This window comes from Canis lupus, chromosome 7 (assembly GCF_048164855.1).
Source record: "Canis lupus baileyi chromosome 7, mCanLup2.hap1, whole genome shotgun sequence".
Classification (NCBI taxonomy): Eukaryota; Metazoa; Chordata; class Mammalia; order Carnivora; family Canidae; genus Canis; species Canis lupus.
In genome coordinates, this window is record NC_132844.1 from 52,196,974 (window position 1) to 52,224,177 (window position 27,204).

General features: G+C 41.5%; 2 protein-coding genes across 5 annotated transcripts in view; both read left to right on the forward strand.

Annotated features, from left to right (window-relative positions):
- Positions 1-1,322: 1,322 nt before the first annotated feature.
- LOC140636867 (glutathione S-transferase A2) lies at positions 1,323-19,278 on the forward strand. 2 transcript variants are annotated; one of them, XM_072832663.1, is made up of 8 exons: positions 1,323-1,503; positions 3,500-3,662; positions 10,928-11,030; positions 12,207-12,258; positions 13,223-13,355; positions 16,130-16,271; positions 17,970-18,101; positions 18,961-19,278. In XM_072832663.1, the coding sequence occupies exons 3-8, from the start codon at positions 10,944-10,946 to the stop codon at positions 19,084-19,086; spliced, it is 672 nt and encodes a 223-aa protein (XP_072688764.1). In that variant the 5' UTR covers positions 1,323-1,503; positions 3,500-3,662; positions 10,928-10,943; the 3' UTR covers positions 19,087-19,278. The 2 variants fall into 2 exon arrangements, with proteins under 2 accessions (XP_072688764.1, XP_072688765.1); XM_072832664.1 differs by lacking the exons at positions 1,323-1,503; positions 3,500-3,662; positions 10,928-11,030 and adding an exon at positions 12,005-12,128.
- A 157-nt stretch (positions 19,279-19,435) lies between these two features.
- LOC140636866 (glutathione S-transferase-like) overlaps positions 19,436-27,204 on the forward strand; it is a 29,016-nt gene continuing 21,247 nt past the window's right edge. The window contains exon 1 of one of the 3 annotated variants that reach the window (XM_072832660.1): positions 19,436-23,341. The gene's annotated coding sequence lies outside the window, so the exon portion shown is untranslated. The remainder of the gene's footprint in view (positions 23,342-27,204) is intronic. The other 2 variants (XM_072832659.1, XM_072832661.1) reach the window with 2 other exon arrangements.

Here is a 27,204-nt window from a genome sequence, read left to right on the forward strand (position 1 = left end):
GTCAAGCTCCCTGCATGGAGCCTGCTTCTCCCTCTGCCTGTGTCTCTCTCTGCTTCTCTCTCTCTGTGTCTCTCGTGACTAGATAAATGGAATCTTTAAAAAAAATAAATAAATAAAATAAAATGAAATAAAATAATAAAATAAAAAAAATAAAATAAAATAAAGGCAGAAGACATTTGACAATTTGCCCACTTTGTCTTCCAGGATAGGTATGTACACAGAAGGTATGGTAGATTTGAATGGACTGATCATGATTTTGCCTCTATGCCCACCTGATCAAAAAGATCAGATTACCCTGATCAGAGAGAGAACAACAGATCATTATCTCCCCGTGTTTGAAAAAGTAAGTGGACTATTGAGTACTTTGGGGCTGTGGACTTAGAGCACAAAGAAAGATGGTGCCTGGAATTGCTCAGGCATTGATTGTTGCTTCAGAGGCCTTCCTAAATACTAAGGCAACATGAGTATGACTCTCAAAGCATCTTATAAAAAACTGACTGTGAGGAAGAATTGTACCAGTTATACCCAAGTTTTAGTTTTCCAGCAAGACTCTCTCCAGAGTTAGCTCCTAGGGGCTGGTCGAGGCTCAGAATCTTGTCATGCCAAGGGGATTGAAGTGGATGCTTCCCTGAGAAAAAGAAATGGTCTTTGCCACGAGAAGGACCCAGGGCTCAACATCAACCTCCACATCCCTATTCCATTATGGTTTCTGGCCTCGTTTTCTCTGGGGTTTTCCTTATCCCGGTGTGTCCCTCTCCTTCCTTCATACTTCTGCCTGAGCAGGTCTCCTTCCTTCTGCTTCCTTTCCTCCACTCTTGCTCCTAATGGCAGACATCACATTTCTCTGGGCAGAGTCTCCCTCTCTCCCTGTTCCTCTCTCCGTGTGCTGAATGACTGTTTTGCCTGGTCTCATGGTTTACCTTTCTATATTTTCTGTCTTCCATTCCAGGGCAGTTTTGCTATATCTTCATGGTCTGTCTGGAGACTGTATGTGTGTCGAAATGTGACAGACACATTCCTCTTCCCTGTGTTGCATGAGAGCAATGAATCCGTAGGATTTATGTGTCGGGAAGGAGGCAGGGGGACCTGAAACTGAATAGAGTCTGAAAGAAAGATGTCTTTGGGGGAAAATGGTATTAAGCTGTGTTTTCTTCCTCCAACCTTTGTGTCTCACTGGGTGTCATTTCCCAGCCTCCCTGTGGTGCTGATGGAGGGGACTCAGTGGTCCTTGCTAGGAACATCTCTGATTCCCTGGCTTGTGCTGATGATGGGGCTGGTCTTTGGCTCCATTCTGAGTCTGTGTCTTTGTGCCTTGCAGGCCCTGAAAACCAGAGTCAGCAATCTCCCCACCGTGAAGAAGTTTCTGCAGCCTGGCAGCCCAAGGAAGCCTCCCTTGGATGAGAAAAGTTTAGAGCAAGCAAAGAAGATTTTCAGGATCAAATGAAGCAGGAATGGATGCCCAGCACATGCAGGGCCAATCTGCTGAGGTTTTCCAGCAATGAGGTATGTTACCTAAATCTAAATCCTGGCTATTGTGAGGCAGGAAAGCATTGCAAAGGTTTAGTGATAATTAAATAATAAAACTCCCATAAGCAGATTGTAGTATAATTTATTCTTTTTAATTAGGATCAAATATAAAATCAGATTTTCAATTCTTCTATCTTGTCTTTTTCTTTGAATTAAAAATTAAATGACAAAGGAAAACAGGTTATGTAGTCTCTCTTGATCTTTGTAGGAATTGTCATATTAACATTTGTCGCCTAGCCTCTCAAAGAGTTGAGTGTAGAAACTCATATCTGACATTCTCATATACCCGCAGGAAAATAACTACCCCTCTGGGTAACAGCATAAAGAAATGTTCTTGTTTCTTCTAGGGAGCCATTTTTCTTCTAACAATAAAAATGTTTTTGGGACGCATAGGTGGCTCAGTCAGATCAACATCTGACTCTTAATATTCCACATATGAGTGAAACGATATGGTATTTGTCTTTTCTGATTGACTTTCTTCACTTAGCATTATACCCTCTAGATCTATCCATGTTGTAGCAGATGGCAAGATTTCATTCTTTTTTTATGACTGAGTCATATTCCATTGTATATGTGTGTGTATATATATATATATATATATATATATATATATATATCTTCATTCTTTTTATCCATTCATTTATCCATGGACACTTGGGTTGCTTCTATACCTTGGCTATTGTAAATAATACTGCAATAAACATAGGGGTGTATATATTTTTTATATTAGTGTTTTCATGTTCTTTGGGCAAATAACCAGTAATGGAATTTTGGATCATATGGTCATTGTAATTAAAATTTTTTTTTGTATTATTATTATTTTTTTTTTGTAATTTTAAATTTTGAGGAACTTCCATGCCAACTTCCACAGTGGTGGCACCATACTATTCCTACCAACAGGGCACAAGGGTTCCTTTTTCTCCACATTCTCACCAACACTTGTTGCTCCTTGTTTTTTTGATTTTAGTGATTCTGACTGGAGTGATGTGATATTTTATTGTGGTTTTGATTTGCATTTACCGCATGATCAGTGACATTGAGCATCTTTTCATGTGTCTGTTAGTTATCCATATGTCTTCTTTGGAGAAATGTCTGTTCACATTTTCTGCCCATTTTTAAATTGGATTATTTGTTTTGTGGGTGTTGAGTTGTATAAGTTCTATATATATATATTTTTGGATATTAACCCCATAGCAGATGGATCATTTGAAAAGATCTCCTATTCAGGAGTTTGCCTTTTTATTTTGTTGATTGTTTCTGTTTTGTGCAAATTTAAAAATTTTGATATAGTTCCTTGCCTGAGGAGACATATCTAGAAAAAGGCTGCTAAGGCTGATATCCGAGAAATTATTACCTGTGTTCTCTTCTAGGATTTTTATGGTTTCAGGTCTCACATTTAGATCTTTAATCCCTTTTGAGTTTATTTTTGTGTATGGTGTAGGAAAGTGGTCCAGTTTCATTCTTTTGCATGTTGTTGTCTAGTTTTTCCAGCATCATTTGTTGAAGAGACTCTTTTTTCCTACTGCGTATTCTTGTCTCCTTTGTTGAAGATTAATTGACCATATAATCATGAATCTGTTTCTAGGCTCTCTCTCTTCTGTTCCATTGATCTAGTATGTCTATTTTGGTGCCAGTACCAAAAAAATCATTTATTATCTGTCTGAAATTCACATTTAATTGGGTGCCCTGAATTTTATCTAAAACCCAATATAAACAGTATCCCAGAGATTTGCTTTCCATTTACTGACATTAGCTCCCTGCTAGGCTCATGTTAAGGGTTTTTCATCCTTGGTCCTGGCATCCAATTCGTGAAAACCTCACAATTCCTCCCAAAAGCCATACCTCACCGACTGACAGAGTCCAATCAGTCTGAAATTGTTTGTTTAATCTTTTAATTGCCAACCTTGAAAAGGAACATATTAACTAGTTATTTCATAAGAGGATGATGACTTGTCATTTCCTTCTAATCTAGCTTAGGAGCCAAGGCCCTGAACACTGTGGGAGTGACTTTTCTTTCACTGAACTCTATTGGCCCCTAGTCAGAGAGGAGGCATTACTTACTGTCAAAGAGCTTATAAACGCATAAGGGGTTGGCACGGAGCTGCTGAGCCTCGTGGGAGAGAGACTTTAGTGAGGTAAGTACTGCTTTCATAAATCTTTAGACATTGCCTCACATCGTCATCTCTAGGTCACCAGAAAACTACTTTAAAATGTGTCCTTAGCCCCAGGAAAAATCTATTTCATACTCACATTGTGCATTCTTGGTGTGTTTAAGGGACAGATCAAGAGTTGTTTATTCAATTGCTGTTAGATAAATTCAATGCTGTTGGATACATTGCTTTACAGAAATGTAAAAATGAAGAGATTTGAAAACTAGGGCAGGAGAATTTAGATAGAAAAGAATTAATGATATGAGGGGAAAAAGAATGAAACCATTTCAGCAATCTGAGACTATGGCCAGTGCAAGAGAGAGTGTAGGTGTTTGTGCCAGCCTTACTTTCTCTGTAGGTATGGAGGTTCCCCTAATGTGTGGTTTTGCTTTCTGTAGTTTCAGTTACCCATGGTGACTACAGTCTGAAAATATTAAATGGAAAATTCCAGAAAGAAAAATATTCATGTTATAAATGCACATCACTTTTATTACAGCCTATTTTTATAATTGTTCTATTTTATTATTAGTCATTGTTGATAACTTCCTACTGTGCCTAATTTATGAATTAAACCTCATCATAGGTATGTATGTATGTATAGACAAATCATAGTATATATAGGGTTTGGTACTCTCCTGGTTGCAGGCATCCACTAGGGATCTTGGAACAGTTGCAGGCATCCACTAGGGATCTTGGAACATAGCCATGCAGATAAGGAGAACTATTGTAGTCAACACACAACAGTTGTGAATTATGATCCTACAATGCTATGTAGCATGTGAAAACTAAAAATTAAGACTTAGTATAATAGAAAAAATTTAGTGTGAATGTCAGCAGAACCAGATTCCAAATCTCGGCTCTGACTAGATAGCTGGTAAGGCCCATTCTCTCTCTAGGATTCAATCAGCTCATGGCAAACATAGAGAAGGGCTGGAGCAGTGTTTCACAACCTTAGTACTATTGACATTTTAGGCGGGCTTATTCTCTGTTATGGGGAGCGGCCCGGTGGATTGGTATTTTATTGTTGTAATTAATAAATATTTATTATAGAAATGCACATTTAATTAGTTTTAAAGAATGTGCTTGACAATGGTGTTAACACATGTATTTCCTCAAATCTGGAAACTTCACACCTTTAAAATATTTACAGTGATAGTTTATTTACAAGTTTTACAAGAAATAGTCACTTCATCAATACTGTTGATACAGTTTACATTCTCACAGTTTCTTTCCATTTCACTCAGTGCTTCTAGAAAGAGTACAGTGTGGGGGTGAGGCTCCATCCTAGTGCCATTGACAAACAGCCCGAGAGTAGAATGATAAGTGCCAATGGATAACAGGAGCATGACTGTATTTTCCAAAATGGCCATGCTCTCTATCCTGGAAAGACTACATAGATACAGTAGCCAACTGCAATTTCAAGTGTAAGATATTTCCAACTAAATATACAATAAATGTGTGTGTTAGGATAACAAGGTTGATGAAAAATAGGCAGATAAAATGCAGAATGACTAGTAGTAGAGGCACATCAAGCATGGCCTCATGCCACATCAGAGGCATCTCTTCCCAACTGATGTGTTAACACCCTCCCTTTTGTTTGTTTGTTTGTTTTTTTCCCTTCTGGTTTTGACAAACCAACAATGTCTAGCCTTCAGGGTGCTCGGGAGCAAAATAATCCCCACTTAAGAATCACTGGCTTACATAAATTCTCAAACTCCCAAATTCAGGAAGTCTTTTTTTTTTTCTTTTAAGATTTTATTTATTTATTCATGAGAGAGACAGAGACACAGGCAGAGGGAAAAGCAGGCTCCATGCAGGGAGCTTGATGCAGGACTTGATCCTGGGACCCCAGGACCACACCCCAAGCCAAAGGCAGATGCTCAACCGCTGAGCCACCCAGGTGTCCCATGGAATCAGAATGTTAGAGTCAACAATGTGCTGCCGCAGTGTTCATATTCATGGGGAAAGACAGGTTTTGTACAGGTGAGACTAGAGGCATAGTGACATCACTGTAACAATCCAGGAGCCCTGTAGGTATAACAGAATCTACGGGAAAACAGTACCTATGGCAGTACCTACTGACATGGCAATGAGGAAAAGCACTTTGCAAGGTGCTAAAGAGAGCAGGGTTGACAAGGATGAGGTATGATCCTACTTTGAAGGGCAGGAGGGCAGATAAGTAGAGGTGGAGAGGGATTGAGTATGTCAGGCTGCCCCTGGAGGAGGAATCCAGCCTGGACAGAAGGCTCAGTATCCTTGGCTTACAGCCTGGTAGCCTTCACCTTGCTATGGCTTGCTTGGCCAAGAGAATCATGATTTGGGGGGTGGGACCAATTAAATCGGAGTCACTACTGGGCCCTTTGTGTGCTGCCAGTTGTCTACAGACCTTTTCAGGCAAGAACCAAATAAGGCTCCTATCTCCTTCCCATGCAGCCATTGTTTCCTTAGTACAGGACAGTGCTCAATGATGTTAGTCAAGAAAGTTGGAAGGAAACTTCTTGAAAGCAGGAAATACATTACACATCAACCAGAAACAAAGTATTAAAGGAGGTTCAGTGAAATAGCTATTACCAGGTAAGGAAGAGGATGTTGGAGAGAAGCGATCATTTTCAAGTGTTGACAGTGAGACTCTGCACTAGTGCTGTTGCCTAGTGATGCCACTCACGGGGCTGGAACTCATGGAGGAGCCTGGAGACAGGATAGACTCCAGAATGCCTGGGTCGGGGAGCTGTTGGGGTGGGGGTGGACCAGAGGTGAGAGACACTGGGGGTTGCATGTGGTAGGGGCAGAACCAGAAATCTGCTGACGTCTTGAGGCTACCAAAGGTGGTGTTTCATGATGTGCCAGACCTCCCCGAACCTTCATCAAAAGTCCTGCAATTCGGGTTAGCACACAGTCAATGTCACCGTGTGAAACTGACTAACCAACACAAGCCAAATAAATGATTATATGACTCTGTGAAACAACATCTGGATACATGTGAAATCTGATTCCTATTGGAGCTCTCTGGGTCAAGAGATAGATAGATACACAAGGTGATTGATAAATAGGCAGATAGATGAGATAGATGATATATTAGATAGATAGATAGATAGATAGATAGATAGATAGATAGATAGATATAGATGATAGAGATAGATTGATAGATGATAGATAGATAGAGATAGAAGAAAGATGTGTGCTACCCAATGTGCTCAGAGACTCACTTTCTCCCAGGAACAGGGAACAGAGGGAAACTTGCATTTACTGATCCCTATTATGAGTTTTATGTACACGATCTCACTGCACTTCTCAACAGGCCTCAAGAGTAGATGTAACTATCTCTGTTTTTAGAAGAGAAAATTGATGTGCAGACACTTAACAACCTGACTGAGATTATGTACTCTGAAGCACAGGAGTTGGCATTTGTCTCTAAGGCTCCCTTCTCGCTCTCTAATCCACACACACTGTGATTTAGGGCCACATCCAGTGACAATAACTCCTTTCATCTACTACTGGAATTATCATAGGATATTCTCCTTTCAAGGAATATGAGTCTACTTTCTTATTCAGGTAAAATATATAAGTGCTCATTTTACTCCTAGTTCTTTAGGATGTCAACGTAAAGCGAGGTCTGCTTTTATTAATATTCTTCTTATCATGCTCCTGTAAATAAGCTAACAAGAAAGGAACTTGTGAATTCTGTTTCACCCTCTGCCTTCCCCATCCATTAGTTGGCTAATGGGTTCTGAATGGGAGCAAATAAACAAGGGTCTTGGAGAGAAGCATAGAAGGTGTCAAAGTGTTACATGGTTTCCTGGAAGAGCCCTGGACTTGAAATCAGATGAGTTCCAAAAACCTGTGAGTGTAGGAAAGGTACTTTGTCTCTTTGTACTTCAATTTCCTCATCTTTAAAATAGGACATTAGAAGCTGTTTCCTCGAGTTGTCCTAGGGGGTGATCACACTCACCAGATCGAGAGCACAAATCAGGAATATCCGTGTGTAGCTCTATGGCCAATGATTGAGTCTCTCCAGTTCTCATTTTCAGTCGATCAGGCAAAGTTCTATGACACCCTTTGCCCCAGTCTCCATCTGGCCTCTGGTGACCTCCCATTCAAAAGGGGAACAAAGTTGCTTATCCGGGGGGCCTAGTGATAAAATATTATTAAGACAAACATTATTTCCTTTTGTATCCTGACCCTCAGTCAATAGGTAAGGCAGTGTGAGGGCTTTTATCACAGCCCTGTGATCTGTACTTTAACACACTTAGTATAAGCTCCATTCTCCTTTTCATTCTGCTGAGTCACACACACCTCCAGTCCCCATGATAAGAAAGTACAATAAACAAAATCTCCAGTTACAAGACAGTAAGACTTCAGTTTGGAAACATACTGTTCTTTCCTTTCTTTTTCTTTCTTTCTTTCTTTCTTTCTTTCTTTCTTTCTTTCTTTCTTTCTTTTTTTAAAGATTTTATTTATTTATTTAATATACATAGAGCACAAGAGAAAGCATGAAGGTAGGGGGAGAGATGGGCAGAGGGTGAGGGAGAAGCAAGCTCCCCACTGAGCAGGGAGCCCGACTGGGCACTGGACTGGGTCTCCACTGGGGGCTCGACTGGGGGCTCCACCCCAGGACTCTGGGATCATGATATGAGCTGAAGGCAGATGCTTAACCCACTGAGCCACCCAGGTGCCCCAGCAATTCTTTACTTTATAAAGGTTAGAATTATTGAGTCCCACATGAAAAATGTGGATGTTGAAAACATTTTGATATCTGAAATTCAAGTCACATGCACTTTTTCAGAGATATATACATTTGATATAGTTTTTTGGAGTAGTGTTGTTGGGGTCCAGAGCCGATGACCCAGAATTAATGAAACCTTTTTGGTGCAAAAAAGGTGATTTTGTTTTTATATATTCATTTATTTTTAAAAGATGGTTTTATTAAAGCACTGGGACAGGGCCCATGGCTGGAAGAGATGTCCAGGATTGTGAGGAGCAACAGATTATATACACAGAGGTTGGGGGAAAGTAAAGATGAGGGATGTTCCAAAAGGACTTTCATATGCTAAAGAAGATTCACAGGATAGCAGAGGCCTTGCTATTGTCAAGCTAAAGTTGTTTTCCCCTCTAGCAAAGCATTAGCAGTAAGACAGTTGGGAGTTTCCTGGAGGAGTGTTATACTCTGCCTATCTCAAGTATTTATCAATGGGCTACAGGTTATAGAGACATTTAATCTTATCTACATTTCCTTCTGCCTTTGCTTCCCACAACGCCTTGGGTAAAGAGAGATATCTTTTGTCTCAGATTTCACAACAAAATTTTGCAAGAGAATCTTTTTTTTTTTTTAGATTTTATTTATTTATTCATGAGAGACACAGAGAGAGAGGCAGAGATTTAGGCCGAGGGAAAAGGATGCTCCCTGCGGGGAACCTGATGCAATATTCCTTTCTGGGACTCCAGGATCACACCCTGAGCCAAAGGCATATGCTCAACCACTGAGTCACTCAGGCATCCCTGCAAGAGAATCTTAATATTTTGTAAACAGAACCTGAGATTTGCACAGAATATGCAGCTGTTCCTCCTTAAGACCTGGCTTTGGGACTCCTGCTTTTAAGGGGTCCTGTGTGTTTTTATTCATATCTATGTTAGAACATCCATTGTTTAAGCCATTGAGTTTCCTTATCTGATTCCCCGCTTTGTTCATTTCTATTTTTAAAAATTTTTATTATTTATTCATTCATGAGAGATAGAGAGAGAGAGAGAGAGAGAGGCTGAGGGAGAAGCAGGCTCCATGCAGGGAGCCCAACGTGGGACTCCATCCCGGGTCTCCAGGATCAGGCCCTGGGCTGAACGTGGCGCTAAACTGCTGAGCCACCCAGGCTGCCCCATGCTTTGTTCATTTCTCATGCAGGCTGGGATGGACCAAGGGCTTTCAAAGTTTGTTGACCAAGCAGAACTAAAGTATCCCTCACCATTATACTGATCAGATGCGTGTGTATTCACGCACCCGTCCATACACACAACAAACATATTTGAAGCTAAAACCTCATGAAAAGATGTTTATGTTTCTACACATAATGCACGCAGATATTGTCGATTTTCTTCTGCTTCATTTTAAAAATTGGTGGGTTTCACAATCCACTGAAGGATTGTCATGAATATTTTAAAAATACCAATATAGAAAATAAAGCTTTTGATTTGAATAAAAATGGGTTTGAATCCCAATTCTACCACTTACTTTGGGCAAGTTATTCTAGAAACCTCAGTATCATCAATTTTAAGATGACAGTAATAACAGAAGCCACCTCAGGTGATTTTTGTAGGATGAAATGAAGATAAATAGGTGAGAATGCCCATTGTGTGACAGACACTGAAGAAATGTTAGTTCTGTTCCATTTAATGTAAATTTAATGCAGTAATATCCCTTTTTCTAGATTATAAAGCGTATCAAGTAAAGGTGAATTGTAGAATTCCTCCTCCCATCCCCCACCACCTTCCCCGACAAAAAAAGAAAAGAATTAATATCCTGTGTCTATGGAAAGAACTAGGGTCTTTCGAGCTAAGTAGTCTCAGCCCTACTTTTGCTCTAAGCAAAAGCAGCATAACAGCCAAGGAGTGGAGGACTAACTCTGTCCCTCCTCCCTTTCTTATCAGTGAAGTCCTCTGGTTTCAATGCCCCTCACAGGGCCAGCACTTGTGTGGATTCTAGCCCTACTCTTTTTAGTCCTAGGTGTGGGTTTCTATGTCCATCACTAACTAAAGATTGACTGTGGACCCATCTTTTCACCTCTGAACCTTGTTCTCATTAGCTGATATGATATGATATAATATGATATGATAATAACTAGTTGATAGAGTTGTTATGAAGATTAAAGAAATAATATATCCAAAGGGACTAACACTGGGTCATGATCATTAGGAGATTTTCAATAAATATTAATTCTCTAATCCTTCCCTGTCCTGCTAATACCCATACTTACATCCTTATCATACACTCCCACCTATTAGCCTGCCAAGACAAACAGATTTTACCCAGTGGAGACATGGGCATGATTTGGAACAATTTCCCATGGTTGGCTACTGATGGATGATGATTTTGGCCGTGAAAGACATGCTAGGGACTCTTCCAATTCTGTCCTGAAGAAGGCAGATACTCCTTTAGCATTGTCGGTACTATTTGACCCTATATCAAAAAGTACATTTTTCTTCTGTGGTATCGTTCATATGTTCATTCATTCATTCATTTGTTCTTTGATTCATATTTAAAGAAATCCAGAGACTACCATGGCGGGGAAGCCCAAGCTTCACTACTTCAATGGACGAGGCAGAATGGAGTCCATCCGGTGGCTCCTGGCTTCAGCTGGAGTAGAGGTTAGATCTGAGTTCTCGTCTTAAGTTGGATCTCAAATTGACTCTATCAAAGTACTTTTCTCACATAAACTAAAAGAATTTTCTTATTAAATGAACTGTCAAGAGTTTTGCATTAAAAAAATTGTCAGTTTGGGGTGCCTGGGTGGATTAGTCAAGTGTCCAACTCTTGATTTTGGCTTAGGTCATGAACTCAGGGTCATAAGACTAAATCCTGCATTGGGCTCTGCACTGGGTGTGGAGTCTGCTTGGGATTCTCTCTCCCTTACCCTCTGCCAACCTCTCACCCCACACTCATGCTCTCTCTAAAAAAAAGAAAAAAAAAAGTCAGCTATTTAAAGATGAACAGGAGCATCTGGGTTGCTCAGATGGTTAAGCATCTCCCTTCAGCTCAGGTCATGACCTGAGTCCAGGTCCCAGGATTGAGCCCCACATTGGGCTCCTCACTCAGCGGGGAGTTTGCTTCTCCATTTCCCTCTGCCTCTCCCCCGCTACTCATGCTCTCTTTTTCTCTCTCTGTCTCAAATGAATAAGTAAAAATTAAAGACAGAGAGAGATGAACAGATTTGGGGTGCCTGGGTGGCTCAGTTGGTTAAGCTTCTGCCTTTGGCTCAGGTCATGATCTCAGGTTCCGGGATGGAGCCCCACATCAGGCTCTCTGATCAGTAGAGAGTCTTCTTTTCCCTCTCACTCTGCCTCTCTCCCTGCTCATGCTTTCTCTCTCTCTCACTCTCTCAAATAAATAAATAAAATCTTTTAAAAAAAGAGATGAACAGACTTGACCTAATACATTATTAAAATTTCCTCTCATCAAAGAACATAAACAATTAAATAACTTAAGGAAATTAACCACAATGTCTAGGTATTATTTGGATTTGGATTTAAGCAAACAACAAAATATCATTTATGGCCTGTGGGCAAAAATTAGAAACATGAAACTTGATCTTAGATGATTTTATTTTTTTATTAAAGATTTTATTTATTTATTCATGAGAGACAGAGAGGCGGAAACATAGACAGAGCTTGATGCAGGACTCAATCCCAGGACCCCGGAATCACAAACTGAGCCAAAGGCAGATGCTCAACTGCTGAGTTACCCAGGTATCCTGATCTTAGCTGATTTTAAAGAAGCAATGTTGGTATTGTAGGTGTAACTAATTCACTGTTTCTGCTTTCCAGTTTGAAGAGAAATTTATAAATACTCCAGAAGACTTGGATAAATTAAAAAATGGTAAGACCAAGAATCTAATTCCTTGGATGAGGGTATGGGTAGAAGTCATAAGTTGAGGTTTTAACACTTATGTGTGAATGTGATGGGAATTGGGAGTGGTGAAAAGGAAGAAAAGTGGCTCCAATGTAAGGGGGTCTCCTTGGGCAGGTCTTCCATCTCACTCAGGGCTAGGAAGGGCTTGAACTCTGAGTATCTGCTAAAAAAAACCATGCCCCCTTCCCTATGAATGCCCTCTCTTTGCTCTCGCTAGCTTTTTTGTATCCCGAGTGAGCTGGGTCCATTCAGGATCTCACATCGCCTGCCCATCCAAGGACTCTCAAACACATGCAGTTGAACAAAAAAGTAGAAATAGGCCAGCAGTTTCTATGAGTTCTTTTCTCTGGTAGGGTTGACAAGGGAATACTCAGCAATGTTATAGACTCAGAGAATGAGATGATGGATTAGTTGAAAGTCCAGGTGACAATATGAAGAGGGAGATGAAGAACAAGGTCCAACACTACAAACATCAGCATACTCAAGAAAACAGGGCCTACCCTGCATAAACTGTCCACTAGGAGAATTGGAAGAGGACATAAAACACCCTACATAAAAATCTCTTTTAGCATTGGCCCTAATGGCATAAGTTCCAAAGGACTTCTCATTTGAAATGCATGTCATGGTGGCCTCTCAAAATTTCCTAAAACATCCATGAAAGTAAAGCAACTGCAAAAAACACAGAAACCTACCATGTATCTACATGGGAAATAAAAAGATAAATGAAATAATAGGTGAAAAGTAAGAGGCAGATTGAGCAAAGAGGATTATAGGAAGCTGAAAGCAAAATGCTGTTTTGTTGAAATGTGACCAGACAATAATTTTTTGTTTCCTTTTATATCTTAGGTCATGGCAACAAATGTTTTTTCATGCTAAAAGAGTAATGATCCATAAAACATTTCACTCTACTTCTTCTTTTCTCCTTTAAAAGATGGAAGTCTGATGTTCCAGCAAGTGCCAATGGTGGAAATTGATGGAATGAAGCTGGTACAGACCAGAGCCATTCTCAACTACATTGCCACCAAATACAACCTCTATGGGAAAGACATAAAGGAGAGAGCTCTGTACGGTATTTTTTCTGCTCTTTCATGAATGATTAATGTGAAAACTTGGTTTCTTCCTTGGGTGAGCAGGACTGTCAGGAAGATCATGGGCAGTAGTGCCATAGGACTTAGTGGTATAGATTAAGGTCCAACACCACAGAGAGCTGTGAGGATGAGGGATTCTACTTGAAGTGGATTCATCAAGTGGGGTTACAGAAGAGGAAGCAGTCCATGGATAGAGCACATGTGGTGACACAGTTTTCTGAATGCTGATGAACTATAAAGTCAGAAAGATGGTGGAATCATCACTCCAGGTACTCAGGCCTTTAGGAGCTAGATACTAGTCAACAGCTAGAGACAAAGGACAATGTGTCTGAGTGTCTAGCAGATAAGGCTGGGGAACAGAAGGATCCAAAGGAGCTGATTCTAAAGGTTCTTAAATTATAAGAATGATGACCAAGAACTTCACTTATCAGCCTGTTATATAGACTAGCCACTTGACAAGGGTTAGCACAGCCTTGTTGTCCAGATGCCAAGGTTATCTTGACCATTTTGATACAGGACTGAAGTAGCTAGATTTTAGTCACTACAACCATATCTATGGGTTCTCTTCTCTGTTGTGATGGGACCACAAGATTGAAATTTAAATCTCAGAAGGTGCTGTTACTCAAAAAGTTACACACAGAGTCACCATATGCCAGCAACTCCATTACTAGTATACAAATAAGATAATTGAAAATATATCCACACTAGATCTTTTATGCAAATGATTATAGCATGGGATGCCTGGGTGGCTCAGTGGTTGAGCATCTGCCTTTGGCTCAGAGCGTGATCCTGGAGTCCTGGGATTGAGTCCCACATCAGGCTCCCCATGGGGAGCCTGCTTCTCCCTCTGCCTGTGTCTCTGCTTCTTTCTCTATGTCTCTCATGAATAAATTAATAAAATTAAAAAAAAAAACAAAGAAAACTTCAAATGGTAATAGCAGTGTTGTTCTTAATGCTCAAACAGTAGAAATGACATGAATGTGCATGGTTGGAATATTGGCCTGTCCATCAATGGAATATTATTTGGCCATGAAAAGGAACGAAGTATGGATGCATAGTACAACACAGATAAACCTGGCAAACATCATGTTACATAAACCAGACACAAAGGCACAGATTGTATGATTCTATTTGTATGAAATATCCAGAACATTCAAATATATAGAAACAGAAAGTAGTTTAGAGGTTGCCAGGGGTTGTGGAGGGAAGAAATTGGAATGAGTATAGAAGCATACAGCATTTCTTTTGGATATATGAAAATATTCTGTAATTAGAGTATGGTGATGGTACAGAATTGTGTGTCTTTTTTTTTTTTAAAGATTTTATTTATTTATTCAAAAGACACACAGAGAAGAGAGGCAGAGACACAGGCAGAGGGAGCAGCAGGCTCCATGCAGGGAGCTTGACGTGGGACTTGATCCCAGGTCTCCAGGATCACGCCCTGGGCCGAAGGCAGCGCTAAACTGCGGAGCCACCCTGGCTTCCCAAATTGTCTGTCTTTACTAAAAATCACAAACTTGTACACTTGAGAAGTTTATACATTATGGTATGTGAATTATGTATTAATAAAGATTTTATTTTAAAAACTATTATAGGAAGTCCAGTTTGGAACTATAAAACCAAATCTCCTAGAGTATGTACTAGTTGCAATGTACAAAGATTTTCACCCTTTTAGGGGATATTTTCTTTTCTTTTCTTTTCTTTTCTTTACTTTTTTTATTTTTAAATTTATTTTTAGATTTTATTTATTTATTCATGAAGACACAGAGAAAAGGCAGAGACATAGGCATAGGGAGAAGCAGGCTCCTTGCAGGGAGCCAAATGTGGGACTCGATCCCAGAACTCCAGGATCACACCCGAAGCCAAAGGCAGATGCTCAACCACTGAGCCACCCAGGTGTCTCTTAGGGGACATTTTAGATGAAGACTTGAGAAATGCAAACAAAGCCAGGGTTGGGCAACTACATGGGGACAGGTTGTGGAAAATAATCGGAAAACCTGCCGATGTTTGGTATAAATGGGCCTGGGTGATGTAACAGGACAAGAGAGGAAGGCACCATGACTGGGATGGCTGTGCCAGGGACTCTCTCTAGAGATCACTTAGATGGCAGGTCTTAGCCACACGAGTCACACTACATTTGTGCACAGAACACGTCACCACAGATATGGCAAGTCCTGGGTACGGTCCTAGGGGTACTTACAGGATTGCACCAATTCCTTTGTGACTCTGGACAAGTCACCAATGTTCTCTGTCCCTCTTTTTGGTCATGCATATAAAGAGAATTTTAGACATAAACCTACCTTGATAGGTTGTTCTTGAATGAAATGTTCAAATCGAGTAAAAATCAGAGCTGGATGCCTGCATATAAAAATGCATGTGGTGGGAGCTGAACTACTTTACCACTTCCTGATGCCTGTTCTTGTACATTTTTTCAGCTATAAAATCAAGGCAGGGGCAGCCCCGGTGGTTCAGCAGTTTAGTGCCGCCTTCGGCCCAGGGCGTGATCCTGGAGACCCAGGGAGTGATCCTGGAGACCCAGGATTGAGTCCCACATTGGGCTCCCTGAATGCAGCCTGCTTCTCCCTCTACCTGTGTCTCTGCCTCTCTCTCTGTGTGTGTCTCTGGTGACTAGATAAATGGAATCTTTAAAAAAATAATAATAATAATAAAATAAAATAAAATAAAATAAAATAAAATAAAATAAAATCAAGGCAGAAGACATTTGACAATTTGCCCACTTTGTCTTTTAGGATAGATATGTACACAGAAGGTATAGTAGATTTGAATGAAATGATCATGGTTTTGCCTCTATGCCCACCTGATCAAAAAGATGCCAAGATTACTCTGATCAGAGAGAGAACAACAGATCGTTATCTCCCCGTGTTTGAAAAAGTAAGTGGACTGTTGGGTACTTTGGGGCTGTGGACTTAGAGCACAAAGAAAGATGGTGGGATCCCTGGGAGGCGCAGCGGTTTGGCGCCTGCCTTTGGCCCAGGGCGCGATCCTGGAAACCCGGGATCGAATCCCACATCAGGCTCCTGGTGCATGGAGCCTGCTTCTCCCTCTGCCTATGTCTCTGCCTCTCTCTCTCTCTCTCTGTGACTATCATAAATAAATAAAAAAAAAAAAAAAAAAAGAAAGATGGTGCCTGGCATTGCTCAGGCATTGATTGTCGCTTCAGAGGCCTTCCTGAATACTAAGGCAGCATGAGTATGACTCTCAAGGCATCTTATAAAAAACTGACTGTGAGGAAGAATTGTACCAGTTATACCCAAGTTTTAGTTTTCCAGCAAGACTTCAACTAATAGGAACCCAATCTAGAATTCTCTGTCTGGCAGACTTCTATGGTCACAGTCAGAGCTTGGACTGTTGAAGGCTCTGAGAGCCACACTGGAGATTGAAATAGATCTTTCAGAGCACCATGCAGGGGCTTTGATCTAAGAAGAATGCCATGAAAGCAATGCATCAGGAGACACTCTGGCAACATGTGTAGGGAGACATGAGACAAGTTGCCCTTCAGGAGAATATGGTAGTGTTTTGAGGATGAATGGATGAGATGTATCTAGACAGAGATGGGGGCAGTGGGATGGAGAGGAACAGACAGATGGAGAGGTGTTAAGAAAAAATAATTGACATCCTTGAAGACATGGCTTTTAGACTTAAGAGGAAAACCATGCAAACTAAGGAAATAAGGTTCCATCACTAGACATAGATTGGTATCTTAGTTAACGTTTCTCCTGGGAGGTAAGAGGAGAACATTTTGGGATCAAAAGAACCTGAAATTGTGCTAAATAAAAACTATGGGCCAAAAAAAAAAAAAAATTGTGGGAGATACAGGGGGTCATACATAGAAATGAAAGGGTTAACACAGACATACCCATCCTTATAAGGCAGTAGGTCATTCTGTCAATCACTGAACAAATGTTAATTGATTGCTTGTGTGTTTGCCCTTTTCAAGGAGGGAATAATTCATAATAATCAGGAAATCCTCCTATCCCTTGTGGTGCTAAGAGTTTGGGGCACCTTCACATGATGAAGACCTGAACAGTCATCCCATTTGAGTACAGCCCTACTGTGAAATTACAGAGTGAGCCCTATGATAAGATAAATGAAAAATGTATATTACTATACAGTATTTGAAATTGTATTATGTTCTTTGCCTATTAATTATCCATATTTCTATGTGTACATAGCCTTAAAGGGTATTTGCCAAAATTTCCTGAAGTTGATGGTGCCATGGGGTTTTTTCTTCATGTTATCATTTGCATATTATTGGAATATCTTAATAAATTTCATTAATTTCCCCAACATTTTATTAGGAAAAGTTGCATATGTCAGGATAGTTGAAAGAGATAGACAGTGGACACATGTTTTAGGGAGACATTAGCCAGGGTTTCAGCTGAGGAGAGGGGAAAGAATAGCCGAGGCCCAGTGTTTCACTGAGTCAGGGGCAATGCAGAGGGTCTGAAGCCCACACTCCCTCAGTGAGGCAGGAGAGGTGGGGAGGTTGGGCTGGAGACATCAAGGAGGAGCAGAGGGTCTTAGGCTGTCTGTGCCTGAGCTCATGATGTGATTCCTCAAATCCTCCAGGTGTTAAAGAGCCATGGACAAGACTACCTTGTTGGCAACAAGCTGAGCAGGGCTGACATTCACCTGGTTGAACTTCTCTACTATGTGGAAGAGCTTGACTCCAGCCTTCTGGCCAACTTCCCTCTGCTGAAGGTGATCTCTCTCACAGCCTTCAGGAGGGAAGGCTCACATTTCCCACCTGAGGATCTAACAGTTGGACTTAGGTTCCATCATTGTGCAGATCTTCTTGGCCCTGGAACTCCCTCCAGAGTTAGCTCCTGGGGCTGGTCGAGGCTCAGAATCTTGTCATGCCAAGGGGTTTGAAGTGGTAGCTTCCCCGTGAAGAAGAAATTGTCTTTGCCACGAGAAGGACCCAGGGCTCAGCATCAACCTCCACATCCCTATTCCATTATGGATTCTGTCCTCGTTTTCTCTGGGGTTTTCCTTATCCCGGTGTGTCCCTCTCCTTCCTTCATACTTCTGCCTGAGCAGGTCTCCTTCCTTCTGCTTCCTTTCCTCCACTCCTGCTCCTAATGGCAGACATCACGTTTCTCTGGGCAGAGTCTCCCTCTCTCCGTGTGCTGAATGACTGTTTTGCCTGGTCTCATGGTTTACCTTTCTATATTTTCTGGTTCCATTCCAGGGCAGTTTTGCTATATCTTCATGGTCTGTCTGGAGACTGTATGTGTGTCGAAATGTGACAGACACATTCCTCTTCCCTGTGTTGCATGAGAGCAATGAATCCGTAGGATTTATGTGTAGGGAAGGAGGCAGGGGGACCTGAAACTGCATAGAGTCTGAAAGAAAGATGTCTTTGGGGGAAAATGGTATTAAGCTGTGTTTTCTTCCTCCAACCTTTGTGTCTCACTGGGTGTCATTTCCCAGCCTCCCTGTGGTGCTGATGGAGGGGACTCAGTGGTCCTTGCTAGGAACATCTCTGATTCCCTGGCTTGTGCTGATGACGGGGCTGGTCTTTGGCTCCATTCTGAGTCTGTGTCTTTGTGCCTTGCAGGCCCTGAAAACCAGAGTCAGCAATCTCCCCACCGTGAAGAAGTTTCTGCAGCCTGGCAGCCCAAGGAAGCCTCCCTTGGATGAGAAAAGTTTAGAGCAAGCGAAGAAGATTTTCAGGATTAACTGAACAGGAATGGATGCCCAGCACATGCAGGGCCAATCTCCTGAGATGAAATGTGTTACCTAAATCCAAATCCTGGCTATTACAAGGCTAGGATACTTCTCAAAAATTTAAAATCTAATTTCATTACAAATTCACTATGCATATTTAGTTGCAAAGCAATTCATTTTGTTTTGATTAAATATCAAATCATGATCACCTCCTGGGGTTTCTCTTGGTCTCAAAAATAGATAAAAGGAGAAAAATGTCATGGATTCTTTGATTAAAAAATTCTCATAACAGCTGTCATATACTTTGTCCAGAAGAGTGAAGTAGAAATTTTCAGATGACATTTTTAGTTAGACAAAAATAGTCTTTCTTTTGTATTTTGCTAGATTTCTGATCCACAGCCTGAAAGATTGATTCTTTCTTTCTTTTATTCTTTCTCTTTTGGTACAGAACCATTTTCCTCAGGTAATCAGTTTTTTTCCTGCTCACTTATGGAAATTATATTTATTTTATGTATAATATAGGACATCTGTGTTCCAGGAGCTGGGTTAAGATAAACAAGCCAGATATAGTATTTGCCCAATGAGGGGTGACTGTAGTGACATACACACACACAAAAATAGGTAATTCTAATCCAAAGTCATACATACTTTGTATAACATGTTCCTAGGGCTGTTGTAACAAGTGACCAAAAATTTAGTGGATGAAAAATGCAAAATGTATTCCCTCACAGTTCTGGAGGCTCTTTGTGTGAAAGGAAGATATGAGCAGAGCCATACTCTTTCTGAAGGCATTAGGGAAGGATCCTTCCTTGCCTCTTAGCTTCTGATGGTTGCTGGCAGTGCTTGGCATTTCTTGGCTTGTAGATGCATAACTCCAATCTCTGTCTCTGTTGCCATATGGCATAAACGTGTGTGTGTGTGTGTGTGTGTGTCTGTCCAAATTTCCCTCTTCTTCTAGGGAACACCAGTAATCAAATCTAGGCTCACCGTAATCCAGTATGACATCATCTTAACTTACTACAACTGCAAAGACCCTATTTCCAGATAAAATCACATTCACAGGTACCCAGGGTTAAGACATCAACCTATCCTTTCTGGGGGACACAATTTAATCTATAACTTCATACTAGGGCACGAGATAATGCTGAACATGAACCTAATCAGGACACCCTTGTTTGAATCTGCGAGTCATTCATGGTCTGTCATGAAGGGTAGTTTGGATTTTGTTCTAAGGAAAATAGGGGGCCACTGAAGTGCAGCCATATACCCTGCTTACCCAGCCTGATACACATATAATAAAATCACATCTTTTAAATGTTTGCTTTAAGTCACTCAAGCATCCATCTTAGAACTGCAAGAATGGTTCTTGCCCCCAGCAATCTCTTTTGCAATGCTAAATCCAACAACCTAGGAGCTTTTGTCCATTCAAGGAGTCACCCGACCTGAGACTGATGAAAAATCCCAGGAGTCCTCTGCTGCAGTACCTGTTCTTTGCTGCCCCTTCTGCCATGTGGAGTTCCTGTTGTCCCAAAGACTGCCTGATCTGAGACAGTTTGGTTGAAACACTGGCCACCATTCGTCCGCCTCGGCAGCAGCATCCTCTTTCTATGTGACCTCAGAGAAAAAGATGTGGGGGTCTCTCTCCCTGCTGTTACTTAGGCCTGGGATCCCTAACCTTACAGGGAGATATATGGTCCTCCCCGCCGCCCGCCCCCCCCCCCCCCCCCCGGCATGTTGCTATGCAGGAGACGCTGGGATGGTGAGTGATGTCTAGCCTCAACTAACTACTGTGCCTATAACTTGGGTTCCCCCAAAACATGTAGGATCAATGGGGCTGAGCCCAGGGCCCTAGCCCTGACTGCCCATTTTCACAGTGTGAACTTCCCCACAGTTGCATAGTGTGGGGCAGACACATACACAGGCCACATGCCTTGGGTCCTTTATGTTTACCCAGTATCAGGTCAATTCAGCCCAAGCAAGATGTGCCAAGTTGTCCTCTCAGGAGGCCCCCACTTCCCCTTGCATTTACCTGTTCTGTATCTAACACTGGAGTCCTCAAGGTGTTTATGAGGTGAAGGGGCCTTTGTTATCCATCCTTCAAACAATATATTCTTATACCTTTGTTCCAGAACAGAGGTTCTCAACCTCATCACATCTAGCCCTTCCCAATTTAGAACATACGTTATAATCCCTTTTTATTGTCTTGAAGTGAACTCAGTAAGATTTACCCCATTATGACTGGTGCTCTGAGTACATGAAAACTAAGATATCACCTCATCTCAAAAAGGGTGGCTGAGGAGAGGTTAGTGAAGTGCCTATTTACAAAGCTGGAGTAGTATTAAGATACCTCAAGGGATGGTGATACACCTGGGTTAGCCACAGGGGGAGGCCTCTACCTCCCCTACTCTCAATGGAACAAGGGCAAAAAGCAGTAGAGGAACCCAGGAATGTGCCGAGTCACAGGTGCAGGAAAGAGCCACCTTGATAGAGTAGATGGCCTTCACTGTCACTGAAACGGCCCAGAACACAGAGATAATTAGTAAAAATCACAAATGACTGGAAACTATCACAATGATTTCTGACTGGCTTGGACTATCACTTTTTCAATGCCATATGCAGTTTAGTTAGAAAGTAAAAAGAAATATTATTCATTCTCAGTATATATCCTGACATATACTAATTTTTATTTACTATGCAGATGTCAAGTATTTTGAATATCACTCCTGGGTAATCTGTGATATTAAAGGACAAAAATACGTGTTACAAAATAATTTACATCTGGTATTTGACCCTTATACTACCCACCGTTTCTATGGAGAGATTATACAGATAAATTGAAATGAAAATAAATATTAATTTCTCTGTCCTAGGGCAATTGGGTCAAGATTTGAGCTGTTATACATGGCAACTTGCCAAATTTCCAATATCTTCTTGAAGAAAAAGTATGTACTAGAAATGTTTTGCCAACCCAAACTGGTTGGACCAGGTTTTCATGAGTCAGCACAACCTTTATCTATGTTATATTTGATCCACTTTGCTTCCTATTTTTCTCTCAAAAGCTTTGCTAACCTCCTGTCTGCACCCAACAGCTTTTTGAAAATATTTGTCCTTTGGAAATTTTGACATAATTGTGATATTCTAAGTCAACAAGCCAGCCAAGGATACCTGGTAGAAAAAAAAATGTAGACTCTGACCTTGGAAATTGATGAAATATTCTTAAGAATTATGACCTAATAAATCATACTTAAATAGCTTTATTCTTTGTTTCATTTGGTAAATGTTTACTGAGCACCTATTTTGTTCCCTGAATTTTTCTACGCAGGGAGGATGCCATGGTACTTATAAGAGCATTTTCCTGTGTAGACAATGAGTTAAAAAACAAATCAATGAGAAAATTATTAGTGGTGAGTGCTAAGGGGAAAATAAAACAGAGTAGGGCGATGGAGAGTTTTTAGGGTGGCAGTGGGCAAGTGGTTAATTTAAAATGACTGGTCACAGAAGACTAAGTCCAAGTGTGTGGGCCGCCACGGACTAGCTAGAGTTACTAACCCAAACTAGGCCCGGACTTGCGTCCCTCATTCACTCAAAAGGCTCGGGAGCCTAAAGGGTGAATAGTTGGTAGACGCTTGAGAAAGGGCTTGAGCAATGGTTTTCAGAGCTCGCTTCTACAGTGATCGCCCACATAACACAATAGATACAATTTATTCTGGCCTGCTCATAAACTTAAATAGGGGTCTGTGCTGTCCTTGCTGGTCTGTTAACCATGTATAATGTTCCTTCGAGGTACATACACCTGGAGCAACAAGCTTATCTATTAACCAGGACCCTAAATCTTCTGGCGCCTGTGGGTTTGTCTTGCATGCTGATAAAGGGAAAGCTTGGAGGGATTCACAAATATGCTAAGAATGGACATTTCCTTATCTTTGTTTTGCTTATGCTACATAATGCTGTAGAACCTTGAATAAAGCTGACACTGCTTGGACATCATCCACTGTGTCCCTCCTGTCCCCATCTCTTTACTTTTCTTTTATTTTCCTCATCCCCTTATCCTCAGGACCCTGATCGTGTTGCCGCAGAGCGCGTAACACAAGTGACAGGAAGAAGCCAAGCATGAGAAGATCCAAGGCAACAGGGTGCTAACTAGAGGTACTAATGAGGACAAGGATCTTGGTCAAGAACAACTTTGGTGTGTTTTAGGCACAGTAGGCAAGCAGATGTTGCAGGAGCATGGTGAGAAAGTATTGGAAGATGAAGTCAGAGAGGTAAGCAAGGTCAGTTATTTATTGCAGTGCCTCGGTTATTTATTGCTGCATAATAAATCAGGCCAAAGGTTAGTGACTTAAAGCAACAAACATTTATTCTCTAGCACACTTTCTGAGGGTCAGGATCCCAGGAGCAACTTAGGTAGGTGATTCTGGGTCAGGATCTCTCAGGACGTTGTATGCCAAGCCATCAGCAGGGGTTGCAATTATCTGAAAGCTTCACTAAGGACAGGCAATCCACTTCCAAGATGGTTCCCTCACATGGCTGTTGGCAATGAGCCTCTCAGTCCCTTGTCATGTCTGCTTCTTCGTATAGCTGCTTGAGTATCTTCATGATAGATCAGCTAACTTCCCCCTAGAGCAAGCAATCCAAGGGAGAACAAGACAGAAACAGCAATGTCCTCTACAATCTATCATCCAGGGCCACACTTCTGATGATAGTGACCGATTGGAAACCCATGTAGGAAGAGAAAGCATTTGGAGAGGAGAAGGGAAGCAGAGTGGGAGCCGGTCAAGGAATCTGAGGAGGTGGTGTCCATGAAGTAGGGGAGAGCCAGGAAAGAGTAGCGTCCTGAAGGAGAGGAGCACGAGGACTGGAGAGTAAAGGGTGAATCTGGGGACAGGAGGCCACTGCTGGCCTTGATGAGCGCTGTGGAATGTGGGACAGAAGCCTGACCAGAGTGGGTTGAGGAGGAAATGGGAAGTGAGTAGAGACAACTGCTACTGATCACCCTTTTGCGAAGTTTTGCCCTAAGAAGGGCAGATGTGTGGGACAGTAGACTTTATCTGTGAACTAAAAAAGAAAGGGAATGTTAAACAGGTTGGGGTCGGCTTCATTTGTGATCGTGGGAAGTCACCTAAGAGCAGTGAGGCTGTGTACTACACAGTGACAGAGTTTCCTGAAGGCACTTAGGTTGTTGGCACCAGGAAGTTTCCGTTGCTCTGGAAAGTGTGCCATCTAGTGCTCAGCCATGGCAGCCGAGTCAGACTAACTTCTCAGAGTAGGTTGTTTCAAAACAATCTGTTTGCTGGAAAAGAAATCACTTTTTCCTGTAAATCTTAAATCTATGTTGGAAAACTGCCAAAATGGAAACTAGAAATTTCTGACTGAGAAGCCAAGTTGGAAAGTTTTCCATGCTTCCTTTCAACACCTTCTAGTTCATTCTTCTCATTTCTTTCTCTACCATCTCTTTTCCTTTGTCCATCAGTCCCATACTCAGTTTCCTTTTCCATTGTCCATTTCTATGATAAAGATCGGAGTGATGCTCCTACAAGCCAGCAGCTAGGGGACAGGCATGGAACAGATTCCCCTCACAGCCCTCAGAAGGAAACACCCTTGTTGACACCTTGATTGCAGACTTCTGGCCTCCAGAACTGTGAGAGAATAAATTTCTATTGTGTGAGCCACCCAGGTTGTGGTAATTAGTCGCCAATGGCCACAGAAAACGAGTGCAGCTACTTTGTGATAAATGAGAAGGAAAACACACAAAACATAGATGACTCTCAAAATAATGATATGGACTGGAAGAAACTAGACAAATCACAGCACTTATTGTATGCTTCTACTTATGCGAAATTCTAGAAATTGCAAACTAATTTTGCACGACCAAGCAGACCAGTGGTATGGGGAGTGACAGGAGGAAGGGATTGTAACAGGGCATCAGACCTGCTGTATTCAATCTACTGACTGTGGTGATGCTTTCATGGGGGATGCATATGTCAAAACTTATCCAACTGTACACTTGAATTATATGTTTTATTATAGGTCAGTTATGCCCCCAAATATGGTAATAATACTAATGGAGGCAAATAAAACCCCACAAATCTGTCCTGTAGATAGTCATTCTGGACAATTCATCTGCACGCCATGCTGCCTTGCCTGCCTCCCTGGCCTCTGGCATGTCGCCTTCTAATTACAAACTGACTGAAGTCTCTCCTGTCCTAACCCTCTTAGCCATCTACTTCTCCACCCCTCAGAAAAAACCCCAACAAACACTATAAAACAAATCAAAACAGTTTTCTATCTCTATCTGGTTTTCCCATTGGCTATATCCTTCCCACTTATTTCTCACTTCCAAAGCTTCAGACGTCTACATTCTAGCTACACTTCCTCTCACCAAAGGCCAAAGTGTTGAACTTTTGTTTCATAACCAATGAACTAACCACCACCTTAGTCCTATTGTTTCAAAGGTCTCTTCTCAATTTCATCTTCTTTGACCTCTTTACTGTAAACACAAGCCCACCCTCCCTCTCCATCCACAACTTACTGCCAGAGCCTCCCTGCCCTCGACTAAGCTCTAGTTCTCATGTAATTTGGGGGCTCCCTTTGCTTATTTAGTGATTTATATGTCTTTCTTGCCACATGCTGTCACACTCATTGCTTCCAATCCTGCTTCGTTTCAAAAGGTCAAAATTAAAAAAAAAAAAAAGGACAGAATTTTGGCGAAATGAATAATAAGTTATCAGTGACAGCCCTCCCTCCTCTGGAGCTCAGGCTTGTGAAGGATGCTACAGAAATGCTCCAGAGCCTGAGAGTGGGCATTGAATGCAGCATTTGATGGGGCAAGTTGGACGAGCCTCAAGAATGACATGATTGCTGTCCCACACTCTCTAAGTTCCTTTCCTTTTTATCTTGAAACGTCTCCACCGCTGTCTGCCAGTCCATCAAGGCCTTTTCCGTCATGACAACTTCACTGGTGAACTCAACAAATACTGGGCATTCCCACAAGCACCCCTGGATATGAATGTTTCTTTCCATTCTGTTCCTACGTCCCCAGGTTATAGTTTCCTCACCCTAGCACTGGGGAAAGTGTACAGGGCGGTGGTAGTAGTTAGTAGAGGAGAAACATTTCCTACTCAGTAGGAAGGCTGCTATTAGGCTTTGTAGGTGAAGGCTGGGCCCCATGCACAGAGATGGGGAAACATGGAAGTTGATTGAAATTCTGTTGTTAAATAATCCAGTCATGAAATGGGCAGAAGACACGAACAGAAATTTCTCCAAAGAAGACCTATACAAGGCCAACAAGCACATGAAAAAATGCTTTACACCACTTGCTATCAGGGAAATACAAATCAAATCTACAATGAGATACCACTTCACACCGGTGAGAATGGCGAGAATTAACAAGACAGGAAACAACAAATGTTGGCGAGGTTGTGGAGAAAGGGGAACCCTCTTGTCTGTTGGTGGGAATGCAAGCTGGTACAGCCTCTCTGGAAAACAGTATAGAGGTTCCTCAAGAAGTTAAAAATAGAGCTACTCTATAATTGAGCAATTGCACTACTGGGTATTTACCCCACAGATACTGATGTAGTGAAACAATGGGACACTTGCACCCCAATGTCCATAGTAGCATTGTCCACAACAGCCAAACTATGGAAGTAGCTGGGATGTCCTTCAACAGATGAATGGAGAAAGAAGATGTGGTGTATATATACAATGGAATATTACTCAGCCATCACAAAGGATGAATAGCTACCATTTACTTCGATGTGGATGGAACTGGAGGGTATTATGCTGAGTGAAATAAATCAATCAGAGAGAAACAACTATATGCTTTCACTTCTATGTAGAATATAATAAATAGTGTAAGAGACCATAAGGGAAAGGGAGGGAACTTAGCAGGGAAAAATTAGAGAGAAAGACAAACCATGAGAGGTTCCTAACTCTGGGAAACAAACAAAGGATTGCAGAAGGGGATGGGTGGAGGGATGGGGTGACTGGGTGACTGGCACTAAGGAGGACACATGATGGGATGAGCGTTGGGTGTTATACTATATGTTGGCAAATTGAATTTAAAAAAAATATTTAAAAAAAGAAATTCTGTTGTTATACCATCTTGACCGTGTTGTCCTACCTCAAGACTTAACCA

Coding starts and splice junctions, on each gene's coding strand:
- LOC140636867 (XM_072832663.1), top strand. CDS start 10,944: ATGGCGGGGAAGCCCAAGCTTCACTACTTCAATGGACGAGGCAGAATG. Junction 12,259..13,222: donor CTTGGATAAATTAAAAAATG/GTAAGACCAAGA, acceptor CTCCTTTAAAAG/ATGGAAGTCTGATGTTCCAG. Junction 18,102..18,960: donor CCAACTTCCCTCTGCTGAAG/GTGATCTCTCTC, acceptor TGTGCCTTGCAG/GCCCTGAAAACCAGAGTCAG.